General features: G+C 41.8%; 1 protein-coding gene across 4 annotated transcripts in view; it reads right to left on the bottom strand.

Annotated features, from left to right (window-relative positions):
- The window catches only part of Prr14l (proline rich 14 like), a 77,029-nt gene extending 57,260 nt beyond the window's left edge, over positions 1-19,769 (bottom strand). The window contains exons 1-3 of one of the 4 annotated variants that reach the window (XM_074060928.1): positions 19,579-19,767; positions 10,596-11,117; positions 674-746 (exon numbers count right to left, since the gene is read on the bottom strand). In XM_074060928.1, the coding sequence (XP_073917029.1) occupies positions 674-746; positions 10,596-11,066 (544 nt within the window). In that variant the 5' untranslated portion in view covers positions 11,067-11,117; positions 19,579-19,767. Of the gene's footprint in view, positions 1-673; positions 747-10,595; positions 11,118-19,578 lie in introns of those variants that run through there. The other 3 variants (XM_074060929.1, XM_074060930.1, XM_074060931.1) reach the window with 3 other exon arrangements.
- Positions 19,770-20,014: the final 245 nt, after the last annotated feature.

The following is a 20,014-nucleotide window of genomic DNA, read 5'->3' on the forward strand; positions in this document are numbered from 1 at the left end:
ATTTAACACATTTACCTTCCTTTTTCTGAGAGTCTGACTAGTCTATACTATAAACCATAATTATTTAATAGTTCTCTCCATAGTTACCTAAAATTATTCTTAGACTAGGGTTGGGGAGAGAGGAGAAGCTTGGCTCAGCAATTCTCTGCTGGGCCTTAGCTTCCTCCTCCGTCAGTGGTTATAAAACTATCTCAGCTGCATATACCCAGTTATTACTTCAAGAAACAAAATGAGGCAACAGAAATAAAACAACTGCCCCAAAACCTCTCAAGGTGACCCAGAGTGAACATTTTTTCTCATACCTGCCCAGAGATCTGCAACGCGCTGAACAATACTGGTAGGATTCCCCCTATCTCAATTAACCCTTCCAAGTCTACAAACATACTGTATAAAAATCAGATTTCACATCCGCAGAAAGAGTTTAACACACTGTTAAAGGAACTCATAATGGGAAAATGAGGGAAGCAAACTATTGTTAAAATAAGGCACTGCCTGGTAATAGTAACAGGTGTGTCCAAGCATGGCCATAGGCAGAATCAAGAAATCTCTATAGTTAAGTCTGTCTTGCAAAGCTGGAACCTATAATCTTTATATTCTGAATAAAAAGTGGAACTGTAAACTAAAACAGCATGTGTTGGAAGTGGAAAAGGAAAAGATTTAGAGAAGTAAATACCTTTGCTTCTTAGAAAATCTTCAGGGAGGTCCGGATATAAAAGTTCTTTGCTGGACTGCACCAGGAGGTCCTCCTACAGTAAGAAAATCCAGCAGTCAAGGGAGGATTCAGATATCTGACCTTATGAGTATTAGTCATTCTTTGAGAAATTTCATTAGGACTCCAGGAAATTTGCTAGTAGTCACAAGGAAACCTCAAATTTAAGTAAAATCAGTAACAACTTTTACTTTTTTACCATTTGAGCTTGAAAATTCAAGGATTAGATAATAGGAGTTTAAAATATCAACCTGCAGATACAAACAAAATCCTATCAATGCCTTCTGAATCAAGAAACAAATAACCAGCTCAGGCAGTAGAGCCTTGAACAAGTTCCAGTACTGCCAAAACAACAAAAAATCCAAAATAACAACGAATCGTCAATGAAATACTCTCTCTCGTATTACTAACGTACAATTAAAAAATAAAACTAAAAAATAAAAGAGAAACAGATCACTGCAAATTAATGTTATGTGAAAGGAACTTATCAGGAAATCACCTGTCTCCATCTCTAACATTCTAGGTATCGTTTATGTATTTCCTCCAAAATTTTTTAGAATAGTTATTTTTGCCCCCTTTCATCAGAAGGGGAGCAGGAAGAATATCATCAACGACAGAAAAAAGGAAAAGAGCTGTATCCATCATGGCAACTGTCTTGACACTCCAAGGGGTGAAGGCTCTATAGGGTAAGCATCCCTTATCTGGAATGCTTGGGACCACAAGTGTTTCAGCTTTTGGAATTTTGTATTTTTGACAGGACTGGGGTTTGAACTCAGGGCCTCACATTTGGTAGGCAGATGCTCTATCATTTGAGCCACTCCACCAGCCCAGACTTTGGAACATTTGCACAGAATGAGATATGTTGGCGATAGGGTCCCAAAACTAAACACAAAATTAGTTTGTTTCATACAGATCTTATACACATACACAGAATGAAATTTTATTCAAGATTTTCAGGGCACCTTTTTTATTAGCATATATTAATTATACAAAGTAATGGACACATGAGGTCGTATGGATTTTTTTTTTTTGTGAAACTGGGATTTGAACTCAGGACTCCATACTTGCAAAGCCAGTGCTCTACCACGTGAGCCACACCTCCAGTCCATTTCGCTCTAATTATTTTGTTGGAGATGGGGGTCTCATGAACTATTTGCCCAGGCTGGCCTTGAACTGCAATCTTTCCAATCTCAGCCTCCCAAATAGACAGGATTATAGGTGTCAGCCACTGGCAGCCGGCTATGTGTAGAATTTTTTACTTGAAGCAGCACACTGGTGCTCCCAAAATTTTGGATTCTAAAGCATTTAGACCTTAGATTTTCAAATAAATGATGCTGAACTTTTATCAATCGGGGTTTACTGGCTGGGAGACTCTGGCCAATCAAAGATGACTTCATACAGTAAACTTTGCTTCTGGGTCACCTCTTCTCCCCTGCATTAAGACTTACATTTTTTTCACATTGATTTAAACTGGTACGTTCAAGATTCTGAATATAACATTCACTTAAAGGTATAGGTCAGTAAAATCACTAATTTCCCTTTAATCCTTATACACACTTAAAGGAAAAAATAAAACAAATGCTTGAAGTAAATTCTGTTGGAAAGAGAACCCAAGAGGAGGGGGACTACGAAAACAATGGTGAATGCAGAGAAAAGTAAAGCATCATCACTGGAATCGAGATGAGAATCAGCATGGAAACTCACACATTAAACAGGCCAAGCTTTCATTTTATTTATTAAAACTTTAGTGTGTAATACTGGTAGAACATAAGTGTAAAAAGTTATCTGCTTATCTCCCAGATAACTTTTGTGTAACACTACCATATTTGGCAAAAAAGAAAAAAGTATGAATTCTAGCATGAAGGCAGATGGGAGCTTAACTGTAAATGGGAGAAGTGCTTACTTATCACAGAAGGAATGAATGGATTAGAAATCAGCATTTGATAACCATCAGTAATAATTATATCAAGCAAGACTCATCAATGGGTATTGAAACCAGTAGATACAAGTGTGAACAAGAAACAGAAATACACATCTCAAAGTATCTCTGAACCAGATACTTATAAGTTATGAAGAACTTCACAAGTGATCAAACCAAATGATCAAAGTTCTCCCCATTGCTGAGGCATCCCCAACATCTCCTGCTGGACCCACGAGAAGAGTCAACATCACTCCTGTAGTACCCCTGCTCCCAAAATGCTTATTTACAGCCTAATCATGGGGAAACATCAGACAAACCCAAGTTGATGGAAATTCTACACAACAATGGCCTATGTTCTTCAAATGTATGTTTCAGATTAAAGGAGACTAAGCAGACATGACAAGGGAATGCCACAGTGATCCTACATATATACTGGAACAGAAAAACTAAAACATCTTTTGTTACAAAAGACAGAAGTAGGACATCTGGCCAAATTTAAGTGTGGTCTATAGATTAGATATAGCACGTCAACCAGCACAATCACTTCCTGATTCTGTATTGGTGTTTGTGCACTGTGTATGATGTGTAGCATGTGCACTATGTACACAGTACATAACATACACCATGTACAGTGTACTATGATCATGTAATAGAATGTCCTTGCTTGCTAGGAAGTAAATATTGACGTATTTTGGAATCACGTCTGCAACTTTACTCTAAAATTTAAAAAAAAAGAAAAAAAGAGTACTAGATGTAGTGACAATGACACCAACACTCAGGAGAAGGCAGAAGGACCTCAAATTCCAGGCCAGAGAGTTCCCATTTTTAAAAACCAAACCAAAATATACCCCACAAAAGAAAACGTTAACCTGAGCGGAATCTCCATCTATGGTATATGGGAATTCTTTGTACTAGTTTTGTATCTTTTCTTAAACCACAAATTATTTCAAAATAAAAGATTAAAAAAACGTATTTACTTGTAGTTACACTGGCTCCTTTACCCAAAATGATACTGCTCTCTGCTTTTCCAGTTCTCAGGCTGAATGTATGACTGTGAGATTAGATGATATTTAGAATATTATTTTTGATTAATATCTTATGGAAAAGGTAGAATGTTAGAATGAGCGATTACAGGACGAAAATTCAGACCTCTATTCAACCCAAGGACTCTTACATACTAGCTACATGGTGCTGAAAACAACCTTGCACATGGCTGTAAGAAAAAAATGGGTACCAGATATGTTACAGCAAGACACTCTGTGCTCTATGAACAGGAGTTTCAACCCTCATTCATGAGACCATGGACACTTATTATCACACTTGTTATCCCTTTCTGTGAGAAAAGTCAATAGAACTTTCATCAACAAATCTTGGTGTATTGCCTGGCATGGCTACCAACCAACCTTTCTGGGGCTAAGCTCGGTCAGATTCCACAGGTCTCTTTGTAAGCCTGTGCAATTAGCCCTTACTGCCTCTGGCCCCTTGGAGGGGTTGCTGGGATTTTAGCGCTGCCCCCATCGACTGCTCACAATGACGTTCCTGGAGGGACAATACCCTGGTGGGATGCCAAGTCCAGTGCTTCAGTTATGTCCCTTTCTCCTTGGTTAGGTTTTCTAAGCAGGAAGTGAAGAAAAAGCAAGAAGAGTGTGTCATTCCACTTGCCCCCTGCCTTGCTGAGTTATCTTGAAAGGTTCTGAGTTAAAACAACTTATTACTCACAAGAAGGCTGGAGACTACAAGGTTTGAGGTCTCAGATATGATCAGGAATTGACTGAATTAAAAAAGCAACAGAATGTGAGGCTGACGTCAGACATGAGGGATCCCCAAGCCTTGACCACAGTGGTGGGCAACCTCCCAACCAGGTGGGAGCTCTACCAGTTTAGGTCCCCGTGTGCAGCTGAAGGGAACACACAGCTTACTTGCATACAAGGGACATGTACAATAGTCCTTGTAATCTTCAAAGGTAGCTAATCACATATTGCTTACAGAAATTTATCAGACACAATTTCCTTTTCCTACAATAATTATCAGCTAAATGTTCTAACTAACTTTCAGGACTCCTAAAATGTTAAAAGTCCTCAACATTCTTCTCATTTCTCTAGTTAGAGCTCCACATCTGATCATCAGTGTAGTATTTCCTGCAAGACTGTCTTGAATGAATCAATGTGTAAGGTAAGTGTCCAGAAAGATTCCTCTTCAACATCAAATGAGGGAATTGCTAGTTTTCAGCAGTCATAAACCATATGAGAAATACAGTAATAGTGCAATCTGCTTCTTAAATTGACAGCCAACCAATTTCTCTTGCGTTGTATATCCCTCATTCTACCTCCCCATTGTATAAGAAGCAAATCAATTTATGAAACTTCTCCAAAGTTTTGAGAGACTTAAAGTGGGTCTTGAGGCCTGGCAGAGTGGCTCAAGTGGTAGAGTGCTGCCTAGCAAGAGTGAGGCCCTGAGTTCAACCCCAGCACCACCAAAACCAAAAACAATAAAGTGGGTCTTGAAAACCCTTCTTCCTGTTCATCTATGGTCTTATTTCCCATTAAAAATTGACTATGTTCTAGAAATGATGCAATTCTCTGATTCACTCCTTTGAGATGAGTGTACAGAGGAAAACACATGAACACCTGGAGGGAAATGAATACACATTGGGCCCTTCAGCTCCTGTAAGCAAGGTGGTTTTCAGTTTCCTCGGGACCTGGTGTGTCTCTGAGAGCCTTGTTTGTAACCAGATCTCTCTGAGTATCTTCAAACCTGTGCTTCCTAAGCTACAGGAAGAAAAAGATCAGTGAGGAAATCTAGTGTTTAAGAAACACCTAGGCCTGCTGGGCTCTGGTGGTTCACACCTATAATTCTAGGTACTCAGGAGTAGAGATCAGAAGGACCACAGTTTGAAGCCTGCCCTGGCAAATAGTTCGAGAGACTCTATCTTGAAAAACCCTTCACAAAAATAGGGCTGGTGGAGTGGCTCAAGGTGAAGGCCTGAGTTCAAGCCCCAGTATTGCAAACAAACAAACAAACAAACAAAAACCCACCTAGGCTGACAGAGTGGCTCAAGTGGTACAGAGTATGCCTAGCTAGTATGAAGCAGAATTCAAACCCCAATGCCACCAAAAAAAGAAGAAAAGAAACATCTACAAATGGGACTGCCTATAAACACACTGAATTATGCAAATGTAGGGCCAAATGTGGAGCAGAAGAAACACTCCATAGCCAGAATGACTTTCACTGCTGAACACTCTGAAATGAAAGAAATATGTTTTCATCTCCAGATGGCGCTTCCTACACTCTCCTATCTACAAAGAAGCAAATGTAAAACAGCAACTTTAAATCACCTTTGTACTGCTTTAAAAGGAATTTTCCTCCATATGTCCACTCAGAGAAACAACTGGTAAATTTAAATAAGGAACCAATCATGTCAGCTGGGTTAAGGCATTTAATAACAATGAACTGGTGAGGTAATTAAGAGAAAAATTCTACCTTTAAGTCTCACACATGCTCTGGGTCCTTACTTACCTTCCTGTGAAATGAGAACCATGGGCAAACCATCCTTGTAGGGACGACAGGGCCCCAAAGACCCACACAACAGCTTATGAACACCAATTTTACTACTGAGCCATGAATTTAAGATTTTTCTCCTTAAAAATCACTGAAAATTGAATCTTTTCCAACAAAAAATATCCTTCTAGGTAAACAGCAAGCTCCTGTATACTACTGGAAATTTCCTTAGGATCACAGACTCCCAGGGTTGGAAGTGCACAGTAAACTTAATGAAAACTCAGTGCAACAACCTTTCATTTAAATAAATTCACACAAGCAGTACAAGACAGGCCTCTTATAGAATATGCCATTAAAAGTAAGTTTGCCGAGGCTGGTGGAGTGGCTCAAATGATAAGAGTGCCTGCCTAGCGAGTGTGAGGCCCTGAGTTCAGGCCAGTGCCACCCAAAACTAAAGAAAGAAAGAAAGAAAGAAAGAAAGAAAGTAAGTTTTTCCAGAAGCTTGAAGTAATCAACAGTCATTGTACTTCCTTACTTAATGTCCTGTCTTTACATCTTCAAATATAGTACCTGTTCTAAAAAAATGTATACTTTGTCTTCTTAGTTACAGCTAAAAAACAGTAACTTTTTCTATGTCTGTGTATTCTGAAACCAAAGCTTTTACCACACATTTAACCCAGGCAGATCTACCATCATGGGAAAAAAAGCAAAACAAAATTCTCCCAAAATATATAAAGTTAACACTCTGCAACTTACATCTAAGCAACAACAAAAAAACAAAAACACCAAGCATGATAGAATTTCGATGCTAGATCACCCATGTAGAATGTCACAGTCATGTCTTTTATCTTTGGTGCACAATTCGTTAAGTGAGACCCATCTTTTCCACATCCTGACAAGGACATCGTTTTCAGCCTTTCTTCTACATGAACTGAATATGTTCTTTCACAATTCAGCTTGGGTCCTGCAGCTGTCCCTTCCTCTGCACCTGTTCTTAGACACTTCTCTTTTCTTTTTTTTTGCCTTTCATCTCCCTTCCCGATAATGAGGTAGCTGTGATCAAAGAAAATAATTACTTAAGTTTTTAATACCTTTTAAAATACATTTTTGACACAATTATTAGGCAGGAAGGGATTTTTTTTTTTTTTTGGTCAGGTTACCTTTTAATAACTGAAATGTTTATATCATGAATGAAACACTTAACTTAAATTTTTTTGTGGTAAGGAGGATGGAATCCAGAGCCTCAAGCATGTTAAGGCAAGTGCTCTATCACCAGGCTACTCCCCTGAACCAGAAAAGAAAACACACACACACACACAAAGACAGTACTGGCATTTGAGCGCAGGGCCTGTGCTTGCTAGGCAGTGCTCTACAACTTGAGCCACAACCCCAGACCTGATGACTTAAGCAGAGTTTTGAAATGTTACAACCTGTCACAAAAGGACAAATACTGCACTTATATGAGAACACAGAGTAAGTCAAATTCACAGGTGGAAAGTAGAATGGTGCCTGGCAGGGGTACAATGAAGCAACTAGACTAAGCTGATCTTCAGTGGGTAACATTTCAGTTTGGGATGATGAAGGACATTCCAGATATGGACAATGGAGATGGTTACACATGTGAATGCACTCAGCACCACTAAACTGTGCACTTTAAATGGGTATTTTATGAGTATTTTACCACAATGAAAAAGGCCAACATCTAAATTTGCTTCATAAAAAAAACACGTTTTGTTGTTTTTCTTTTAACAAAACTCATAATAATTTAAGAGATTAAATGAGTAAAAAAATGCATTTCTGTCTTTCCTTTTTTTTTTTTTTTTTTCCATTTAGTTCTGGTAATGGAACCCAGGGTCTTGCACATGCTAGGGAAGCTCTCTACCACTGAGTTACATCCCAGCCCTAAGAAAATGCATTTTTAAAGGCTCAGAGTAGGGTTAGTGATGTACCTCAGTGGTAGAGTGCTCACCTTGCCATGTGTGAGGACCTGGGTTTGATCCCTTGTACTACCACCATCACCAAGAACAATAAAACAAAGGCTGGCAGTACACTGCCAGCTCCGTGGTAAAGTGCATGTCTAACAAGAGAGGATTCAATTTCTAGCAACACACACACGCACACAAAAGCCTGGCATGTTTAACAAAACCACTTTAGGTTTCACCAGACCCCAAGACATAGTAAAGTATGAACCACAATTTCTAAGTTTTGGTACATTTCTCTCCCTCTGAACTGGGAAACCACCAAGCCAACCTGACTATGTTAAATTCATTCAATTCATGTAACAGATAACCTCAAAGCCTAAGTGGCTGTCCTTCACAATCAGAACCGTACAAAAAGTGTACTTACAGAAGCATTGCTTCCTCCATTCCTTGTGTTCTGTTCCCATTGCCTCATTCTTTCCACCCTGCTCCCAACCCACTCCCTACAGATAATAACTCATCGGTTCCAGATTTGCCAGTCCCATGTGTACACTAACGAGAAGATACTTGGATCCATGCGTATTTCCCTTCTTTCTTGCAAGAAAGGGAGGACAGTATAGGTACTTATCTGCACTTCCCATTTATTTCACTTAACAGTATATCCTCGTTTGTAGAAAAGAGTCACCATAACAGGTCTGGCTGCTATCCTTAGAAAGGTTTACTTGCAAGATTGGCCTTGGCTAGCGCCTGAGAACTAGATTCCACCCTTCCCCAAGTGATAAGAGTGCTTTGCCGCGTCTGTACAATAATGTGGTTTAAGCTAAACACCTGCTTTCCTTCTGGAAGTCTGGAATTGCGGCACATGCCAGGCAGAGGGGCTATGCCCATGCGACTAGCCCCCAGAATAAACACCGGGTATTGAGTCTCTAACAAGCTTCCATGGTAGTCAACAGTTTACATTTCTGTCCCAGTTTGTTCCTGGAGGAGGTTAAGGGTATGTGCCTCCATTAGCAGAGGGTTCTTGGAAACTTGGACTTGACTTCACCTGGACTTCTCTGTCCTTCTTTTGTTCATCATCTTTGTATCCTCTCATTGTGATAAATCTTAGCTATATGACTAAATGTTATATGACCTGCTGGGTGCTGATGGCTTACATCTGTAATCATAGTTACTTGGGAGGCTGAGATCAGGAGGATTGAGGCTGGAGGTCAGTCTGGGCAAACAGTTCTCAAGCCCCGCCTCTGCCCCCCCAATCTCTAAAATAACCAGAGCAAAATGGACTTGGAGATGTGGCTCAAATGGTAGAGCACCTGCTTTGCAACCTCAAAGGCTTGAGTTCAAACTCCAATCTCACCAAAAATAAATAAATAAATAAAAAATTTTAAAAGTGCTAAGTTTTAGTGAATCATAAAACCTAGAGATGGTCTTGGGGACCCCTGACACACCTAGAAATCACTCCAAATCAGTTCATGGAGATCCTCCTCTCTCTTTGTTATAGCTGCATAGTACTCCACGGATGGACAAACCACATACCCTAGTTTACTCAACCCTTCTCCTAGATACGGACACACTGAGGCTATTTTCAATATTTTGAAATTAAAAACTAAAGAACAGCCTCATGTGTATGTGTTTTCATACTGTTGCAAGAGTATCTTCAGAGTAGGTCACTAGAAATGAGAGTGCTGGGTCAACAGGTCAAGATATATATAGTTTTGTTAAGTGTTATCAGATTTCTCTTTAGCAAGGTTTTATCAGTCAGCCCAGGGTAACACAGCAAGACCCTACCTGCAAAAAAAGAAGTTCCACTGGGATACGGCCACATGCATTCATTGATGTCCCGTCTCTGCCTGCTTTTATGCTGCATCGGAACTGTGGAGTTGCAACAGAGACCATATGGCCCGTAAAGCCTAAAATATTTACTCCAAGGCCCTGCACAGAAAGTTTTGCTAGCCACTTGTCTAAGCACCATCGAGAGGAGAGAATAAGTTTTCTACCTCACATTTATATTCCTTTAGGGATCTGGAGCCATGAGGCTACTATAGCTCACTAACATTAGCCTCACCTAGCTAACCACTCTTACTTTGGATTCAAGCTTGCAGAAGGAAATGCAATTTTCCTTGTAGTCTTGCGTACAGGAGAAGACGTACTGACCAGCCATGTGACCATTCCTGTAAAATGATTCCACTTTTCCTTGTCTATTCACTATAAATAACTGGCTCTCCTTAATTAATACACAATGAATTTAACATACACAAAGAACTTCTTAACATCAGATGTAGAAGACCTGAGAAATCATGATTTTCAGAGACCCACCATTCCTTACTATGGCACTATGTTTTGAACTAGATAAGCACTTCCTCCCTTCAAATATCTAATGCGACAAAAAATGCTTTAAAAGATCACCAAATGATAATATCAGAATCAACATTTTGGAAGTATTTCAAAGTAAGTCACGAGCTACCTGTGGTCATGTGTATTTTGCCATGAGAAATACTCTGCAAACCTGTCCTCCACACTCAGCTCATCTCAGTTAACTCTCATTTCTTACCTGACTTGAGCTGACCTTGTCTTCAGCGGCTGTGGAATGTTGACATGGGTCTTCCTTTGCTCCCTCACAGGGGTCTCTGATAGCTTCCGCCTGATCCCCTGGATCTCTGAAGACCTTTAGTTCCATGCTCTTGGTTTTCTTGTCCCTATCCAAGATCTCAGAAGCCACAGAACCTCCTGCCATGCAGTCCACTAGCCCACACCACCCTGGCTTGCCCCCATGGTCCAAGGTCTCAGGGGCTTCTTCACAACTTTCTGCATGAGTCCTCTGCAGTTCCACAGGCAATGTCCTACTCTGCCTTTTAAGAGAGCTTGGGGCTCCAGGTTTTACATCTGGAATCACATGTGGCTCAGGGTCAGCAAGAAGTTCTCTGGAGACACTCACTGGGAGTTCAGAGTATAATTCCTGTACCACAGCAGACATGGAGGAATCAAGAGGAACTGGCTGAGTCTCTACTCCAGATGACAGCATTAGGGCAGTTGAAGATTATGGAGTCAAGTCTTTTACATCAAACGGTTCACCCTGACACAAATCAAAGGAAGGGATACAAGTTTAAAACCTTGACAGTGTAGAAGAAAGCTGTCTCAGTTCACATCAGCTCAAACAAGAAAAACAAATTCTACTTCAAATGCCAGCATTGAGGGGACCAAAAATTTCTCCTATGGATTTGTGCAAAAATACTTATCTTAACCTTTAAAGGCATGTGTCTAATCTCAATTCAAATACTGCCTTCTCAATAATTCTCAATTTAAAATCGAAGGAGCAGCAATCACGAATGAGAATAAGACATGCTTAGGCATCCAAGGGCAAATCTGACATAAACTGGAAAATAAAGACGGTTTTCTAATTGGTTTCCGGGCATGAACCTTACCCGTTTTGTTTGCTGATACACCCCCACTGCCCAAGAACAGGTGACTGGCACCTATTTACTCAGGACGTATTTGTTGAATGAATATATACTGAGGGGCCCTGAAGAAGGATGTATTTATCTCTCCAGGGAAAATGGCATTCCATTCCATTCCATTACTACTCACCAACTACGTTAGATGTGTCCACCAGGCTAGCAGCAGATACTGCTAATCCTGCTCCTCACAGAGTCCTTCCTGATTGTAACTGGCACCTTCCGACTTTCCAAGTGCTTTCCCAGCTGCCACTCATTAATTCACAGACTAACCCCGAGAACTAAATAGGACAGCTGTCATTGTCTAGTTGTAGACTTTCAACTTCTTTTTTGGTTGGTTTGTTTGTACTGCAGTTTGAATTCAAGGCCTCGTGCTTGCTAGGCAGGTACTCTACTACTTGACCCACTCTTCCAGCCCCTTACAGACCTTACACCACACCTGAGGAGGTTAAAAGTGACCTGCCTAAAATATTCCAGAGACGAAGGAGGGATATCCAAAGGACTTCCACTGTGTTAGTAACACTTCATTTCTTGCATTGGGTGCTACAAATACAGGTTATTTTGCTGAAATGCTTATATAAAAGTAAGTCATAGTACTATACCATAAAAATAGCAAAAAAATACACACATACTCAGGACCAGGGTTTCTTCCTGGCCTGCAGTTTTCCCATTTTAGTCCAAAAAGCATAAATTTTTTAACAATGAAATTCACGTTGAATTAAAAAAAAAAGAAAGAAAAGAAAAAGTTCACTTTGACCTGACTGAGGCAGAAACTGGTTAACCAAATAAGACACACTTTCATTTTCTGACACTCTCCTTAATCTTAAGCAAGAGGTGAGAGAGGTTCTAAGGAACTCTTCCCAAAGGTAAAAGGATATAAAAATACAATATTAATTTTGTATGTGTGTGGTACTGGGCCTTATGCTTGCTAGACAAGGCCTCTGCCACACCCCCAGTCCAGCACCAACTTAAACATTACAAATTTCAGGAAACCATAAAGTCTATGTAACATAGGAGGGTGAGGATTTAAAAAAAAAAAAAAAAAAAAGCTGGCAGACTGGCTCAAGTGGTAGAGCACCTGCCTAGCAAGCATGAGGCCCTGAGTTCAAAACCCAGTACCACCAAAAAACAAACAAACAAACAACTTGAATCCAAAAAATTTAGCAAGAAGCTGGGTGTGGTAGTGTATACTTGTAATCTCAGCCCTCAGGAGGCTTAGGCAGGAAGATCCAACTTCAAAGACCAGCCTGCGATACAAAGCAAGGCTCTGTCTCCAAAAGAAAAGCAAGTTTATAGATAAAGATGAGCTTCTTGGGCCTCTGCCATCTTGTGCTCACCACTGAGGTTTTGGGTGTTAACACCTCCCTGCTTAGGTTTCATTTTCTTGATGGCCCCATCTTTTCTTGCAGCCTCTTGGCTATGAGGATAACTCAAAACTATCCCTTTGGGCAGGGGAGGATGGCTCAATTATAGATGCCTAGCATGTGCAAGGCCATGGGTTCAATCCCTAACACTGTAAAAAACACAATAAACCCAAAAGATTGTTCCTTTAAACAGCTACCACATGACTCAGCGATTCTACTCATAGGTATCTACACAAAAAAATTATATCCACAAAAACCATGTACACAAACAATGTTCAAACAGTAGAAACAGTCCAAATGTCTATGAACCGGTAAGAGGACAAACTAAATATGGTATAGCCGTACAACGGTTATTATTCAGCCATAAAAAGGAATGAAGTATTAAGGCAGGTTATAACATGGACGAAGCTTGGAAACACTATGCTATGTGAGAGGCCAATCTCACAGAGCCACAGAAGATTCTATTTATATGAAATGTCAAGAACAGGCAAATTATGGAGTCAAAGTAGATTAGTACTTGCTTAGGGTTGAGAGTGTTGGAGAACAGAGGTAGCAGCTAAAAGACACAGGATTTCTTTCGGGAATAATAAAAGTATTCTAAGATTGACTATAGTGATGACTATAGTACTCTGACTAACCAAAGGACCACTGGTGGTACGGCATAGCTGGCTCATGCCTGCAACCCTAGCTACTAGGGAGGTTGAGATCAGGAGGATCACCATGGTTCCAGGCCAGCCCAGGCAAACAGTCTTTGAGATCCCAGCTCCAAAATAATGAGAGCAAAATGGACTGGAGCACCTGCTTTATAAGCATGAAGCCCCAGGTTCAAGCCCCAGTCCCATTAAAAAAACAACAACAAATAAAAAAACTAGTTTTTACATTGAAATTGGAAAATTATTCTATCACATATGTAGTGCTGAGACCCAAACCTGGGGCCTTGTGTATGGTATGCAAGAGTTCTGCCATTGAGTGACACCCCCAGCTCATGGGAATTGTATGGGTCTGTTTGTTTTTTTACTTGCTAGGCAGATGCTCTCTACCACTTGAGCCATGCCTCCAGCCCTTTTTGCTCTGGTTAGTTTGAAGACAGGGTCTTGCTTTCTGCCCAGGCTGGCCTGTTCTACAATTCTCCTATTTTACACCTCTGCACTATAGCCGGGAATGACAGGTGTGCGCCATCACACCCAGCTTTTATTGGTTGACATGACATCAGACTACAATCCTGCTGATCTCAGCCTCCCAAGTAACTGGGATTATAGGCATGAGCCACCGACACCTGGCTGTGAACTGTGGCTTTATAAAGCTTGTTTAAAAAGAGCAAGGGTAGGGTGGTGGAGTGGCTCAAGTGGTAGAGTGCCCGTGTAGCAAGTGTGAGGCCCTGCATTCCAATCCCAGTGCCACCAAAATAATAAAATAAAAAGAGCTAGGACTATAGTTCAGTGGTAAAGCACGTGCCAACATGCTAAAGGCCCTGGGTTAGATACCTGGCACTGCCCCCACCGCCCAGAAAAGGAGAAGAAACCTAGTCAGACCCCAACTTTTCTCTCAATTCCTGACCTATCTACATTCACTCACAAGGGTGGGACCCACCCCCCAAAATTAACACATCTAAAACAGAACCCATTCAATCCAATGAATGAGAAACAACGATGAGTAAGATGTCCTTAGTAAATTTGCGTGTGTGGTGGGAGGGGAACGTTGAAGACTGAACCACGGCCCCTTGCACGCTAAGCATGTGCTCTACCACTGACCCACACCCCAGCCTCTACATACTTATTCTTGAGCCTGTTGTCTCTCTCGGCATTGGCATCTTTTCTAAAGCTCAGACTTGAATCCCGTATGTAACCACAACTGACCTGCCACTCTCCATTTGTTTAGCACTTGTAGCTGTGGACTCAGCTCCTACAAAGTCCCAAATGAGCCCCACTGATTTCCACTCTCATTGTCCGACTTCAAGATTTTGTTTGAAATACTGCTACACACAGAGTCACAATACATGTTTGCTAAACACAGCTTTATCATAAAGAGTCAGTACAAGGTGGGTGCTGGTGGTCACGCCTGTAATCCCAGCTACTCAGGAGGCAGAGATCAGGAGGATCACAGTTTGAAGCTAGCCCAGGCAAATAGTTCGAAAGACCCTATCTTGAAAACAACCCATCACAAAAAAGGGCTTGTGGAGTGACTCAAGGTGTAGGCCCTGAGCTCAAACCTCATAATGGAGAGAAAAAAAAGTAAAGTAAAGTTAGCCAGGCACCTGTGGCTCACGCCTATAATCCTAACTCCTAGCTACCTGGAAGGCTAAGATCTGGAGGATCACAGTTGGGAGGGCAGCACAGGCGAATAGTTTGCCAGACTCCACCTTCAAAATAACCAGGCCAAAATGGACGAGAGATGTGGCTGAAGCAGTAGAGCACCTGCTTTGCAAATGCAAAGCCCTGAGTTCAAACTCCAGTCCCACCAAAAAAAAAAAAAAAAAAAACCAATATTAACTTCCAAGACGGATGTGGTGGTGCATGTAACCCCAAAACTTGGGAGGTCATGGTTTCCAGGTCAGTCTGGACGATACAGTGAGACCTGGCTCAAAAACAAAAACCTTGCATACTCTTGTTTGGACATAATTCTAAGAATTTTTCACCTGTACAACCAGGCACACTCATTGTGGAAGCAAAATAAGACACTCCCTCTTTTTTCTTCTATTCCAACTCTGGGTCTTCAAATTTCAGAGAAGCTGCAGTAGAGCTACCTAGAAGAACAGCTGAACACTGCTCTTGAACAAGAACAGCTGGACCCCTCAGAGGGGAAGTGATATTTAGATGCAAGCACAGAGTAGAAGATTAAAATAATTCCCAGCTCACTAGCTCATACCACCATCTATCAAAATATTGGCAGTGTCACAAGACTTCAGAACACAGCTTTAAGACACTCAAATCCTTTAAAACTAAATTTCTGAATGCAAAGGAGCAATCAAAACTGATGATGTAGAAACATCTCCACATAGATTTATTGCCTGGTATATTTTATTAAACTAAGGAAACATCAGGATTCTTGTTTTGGTAAAATATATGCACACAGGAAAAATGTTTGAAATAATACAAACCTACAACCAGTATTAACAGTGTTGCCTTGGGTGATGAAATTACCATTGCTGTTGTTTTTGTTTTTCTAATCAAGAACTTATTTTAGTATGATAGGATAAACTGGGGAAGGGAGAACCATTTCCTGCTCCCTAGGCAGGAAATGGGAGTAAAGAGTCTTCTGTATGATGTACTTTACAAAAAAACAAAACAAAACAAAACACTGACTATTGGAGCTGGGGGAGTAGCTCAGTGCTACGATTTGCCTTCCAGGTGTGAAGGCCTAGGTCTCCAGCACCATAAAAACCATGCAAACAAACAAAAACAGTGAGTATGAATTACTTATGTCAACATTTTTTTCCTCTGTATTAGTCTAAAAAGTCCAAATGCAAGCCAGGTACTTCATGCCTGTAACCCTAGCTACTCAGGAGGGAGAGATTAGGAGGATCGCGATTCCAAGCCAGCCCAAATAGTTCGTGAGACCCTATCTCAAAAAACCCTTCGCAATAGGGCTGGTGGAGTGGCTCAAGGTGAAGACCCTGAGTTCAAGCCCCAATACAATAAATAAATAAATGGTCTAAATGCAAATAAGGAGTAAATAACTAGTATATAACTAGTAAATAAAAACTAGTAAGCCTATTATCCCTTTATTTTATCATTACCTTTCCGACTGTAAGCTCTCTGCCTCAACTGTCCAAGTTTTACATTAAAGTGTTAAATGTGAAGTAACAGAAAAGAGTAACACATGCTTAAAAAACCTAGACAGGGATTTATTTACAGCTTAATCCTTGCTAATGATTTAATAACCAACCTATTGGGTGAGGACACCAAATAATTATCCAGTTTGAGGTCTGAGCAAAAAATAAACCACAGACTTACGAATGACTTGCCAGCTGCTACGGGCTTATCAACTTTACCATAACACAAATAAGAATTAGATTTTTTTGGGAATGGATTTATTTCTGGAAAAAAAGTAATATTTATGTGAAGTATGAGGTAAAACTATTCCAATAAAAGAAGAAATTCTTTTTGAGTTGAGGAAATTATCTTCTGATCTGTTTCAAATTAAAAAAAAAAAAAGCACTGTGGTGAGCAGTGCAATTGCTGGTCTCCAAGCCAAGAGGAGAGGGTCCTGATGCTGATTCCTTGAATGTGTTAAGTGAAAGTTACACTCTCCTAGTCTTATTTTTCCCATATAAAACGAACAAGTTAAATAAAACAATCACAGCCAGTAATAATAATAATAAAAACTGTGACCCTCAGAGGATATATTTCTCTTTGTTTAAGCAAGGTACATCTACAAGACACCAACAACGGTGGAACAGAGCTCAAACTAATCCCCTCAGCAGGTACTCAAGAGCATTTGGGGTAATTTAAGAACACTTTACATACAAAAAAGATGGAAGGCCTTTCTTTAGTGTGCCTTCAGGTAATTCAGCTGTTAATTCTCTCCTACCAAAAACCAACCACAGGAAAAACAAAAAGAAATTTATCAGTGAAAGATTAACATTGCAGTTCTCTATCTCATTAGGAAACTTTATAATACTGAAAACCTGACAAAGTAGCAACTTTCACCTTGGTCATTCAACATTCTCCTCAACAAAACTTCCAAAGGCAAAAATTTATGCCATTAAAGCAAAAAAAAAAAAAAAAAAAAAAAGGGGGGGTGGGAATCAAACCAAACAGAACAGAAAACCAAGTGCCCCAATAATCCCCAGGCTGGTCTCCCCTGCCTTTAATTCCAACGTAAAGGGGCTGTTAACACTAGGCACTTGCCATGCTTGTGTCAAGTCACAATACTCACAATGATGACCAGGCTGAGAGTTCACAACACTCCTTTCACCTTGAAAAAGGGGCTTTCTTTTCCAAAGACTCAGACACTGTGGCCAATCCCTCCACGAGGGAATTCAGAAAAGGGGGCCTCTTCTTGAGGGACAGAAAAAGAATTCTTTAACAAGATCTCAAGGCAAACTGAGAGCAAGACAAGGAGCACATACACTAAACAGGGCACTCCAAGAAATCTCAAAAGCATCAAGCACTCTTTCCTTTTACCTCTTCCTTTATTAGCATGCAGGGAAAAGACCTCTGTTTCCACCGTGGGGGGCGGGGGTGAAATAGCGAAAATACTCCTGGTTTCTACTGGAAAAAAAAAAAAAAAAAAAAAAAAAAAACCCTGCACAAAGGATTTTCATCTTTTTTTCAAAGGGAACGAAGAAAAGAAACCATCTGCATCACTCTAGATAGAAAGCAGGAAAGAGTCCTCCCCTCAAAGGTAGTCGTCCTTTTTCCCCCTTGGGCTGTGTGCATGGAGGGGACGATGCGCGAACAGGAGGGACTTCTTCCACTACAGCAAGCAGAAGGGGTGGGAGAGGGCATCTCTAACCAGTCAGGAAGAAGTGACAGATTCCGTGGACAAAGGCAAGGCTGGATTCTGGCTTCACATCTCCCTTTCTCTTAAGAGTACCAATCTGTTTCCAAAAGCTAAGTCTTTTTTCCTGATTAGTTTCAGTGAGACCCTCTTTGTTAACTTGAGGAATTTGCAGATCTAAGAGGAGTGTGACTCTTTCTCCATACTGGGGTGAGGAAACACCTTCCTCTCCAGTGGAAAGAACAGGTTGAACACTTGTGAGGGGGGAGGGGAGGAGGAGGAAGGAGGCCTGCATGCAAACATTTGCTTCTCTGTGCAAAACATGTTTTCTTACAATGTTACAATCCTAACAAAGTTATGGTAACAATTTAACAAAAAGCTAAGAATTTACACAATTTCTCCCATAGATAGCCCTTATGACAATTCTAAAAAAGTGGGCCCAAACTAGAGACCCAAACTAGAGACCGGCTAAAACTGACACAAGTTAGGCGATGAGTCAAGGTCACAAAGATGTTAAGTGCGAGATAAAGGCTTGCAAATATCACACTCCAAAAGCCATACTCTTAATGGTGCGAAGGGAAAGGAGGTCATGCACACCAAGAAACCTAAGGGAAAGTAGAAAAGCGAGGTTCCTTCCACGGAAAGGACTGGGAAGGGGGGGCAAAGGCTGACTTCTTCTTAAAGGTAAATGCAAGGTCTTCCTCTCTACATCTTGGGGTAAAAAAGAAAAATGGAGGAGGAGAAGTCTGTTTCTTACAGGAAAGGAAAATTTCTCTTCGTCACTCTTAGGGAAGTCAAGAATCCCCTTTTTCACCTGGAGGGCGCTGACCAAAGTGGGGAGAGGGGACGGTCTCTTTTCAGGGTTACCCCGTATCCTTCTCTACGTGAAGCTCACGGTTCCCTTTGGCATACTGGGAATGGGTCTCCCTCTGCTGACCAACGGACGGAAACCGAGGAAAGACGTACGCCCACGAGGGGCGTCATCCTCTCCAACGAGAGAAGTTGGGGGGGGTCCCCTGCCCCTCGAGGTTTGAGAAGGAGTCTTTACCCCTCGTCGGAGCCATGATTCGGAGAAGCTGTCTCCTCCCTCTCTCTGGGTCGCTCCGTCGCCCTCAGTGCAGCCCCTGTCCCCCTCTGCGCCCCGAGAGAGCCGGAAGGGGGGTGGGAGAAGGAGACGGGGCCCCTCTTTAGCCAGCACTGCACGGCGGAGGGTCCCCTCACGGCGTTGAGGGGCAGAACGGCGACGCCGGAAGCCTTCCGGTCCCCGGCTTCTTACCCTGAGGCCTGCTTCACGGCCGGTGCTTGTCCCGCAGCTTGGCCTCTGCAGACGCAGCTCCGTCGCCACCAAGGCTAACCTGAGCCTCCCAAGCCTGCAGCCGACGGGCGCTCCGGCCGCTGCCGCCTCTCCGTCTCTATGGTCCACGCCGCACTTCCTCATCCGGGGCCTCAGCCAGCCATGCGGACTCGCCTAAGTCCCGCCCCCGCACGGCGCGCGCGCGCGCGCGCGCACTCTAAGGGGCCGCTCTTCTCACCGCGGACCTCCGCCCTCTGCTAAGCGCCGGCAGCCGCGCTCAACCCCGCCCCGCTGCGGCTCAGACGCTTAAAGGGAAACACACCTTCTGACTCTGCTTGGCTGAATCTCCAAGGCCCAGTGCAGGTCTCTGCTGGCACCACACCGAGTCAGTCTACCATTTTTCTGACTTGGACGTTTG

Source organism: Castor canadensis, chromosome 18 (assembly GCF_047511655.1).
Source record: "Castor canadensis chromosome 18, mCasCan1.hap1v2, whole genome shotgun sequence".
NCBI classification, from domain to species: Eukaryota; Metazoa; Chordata; class Mammalia; order Rodentia; family Castoridae; genus Castor; species Castor canadensis.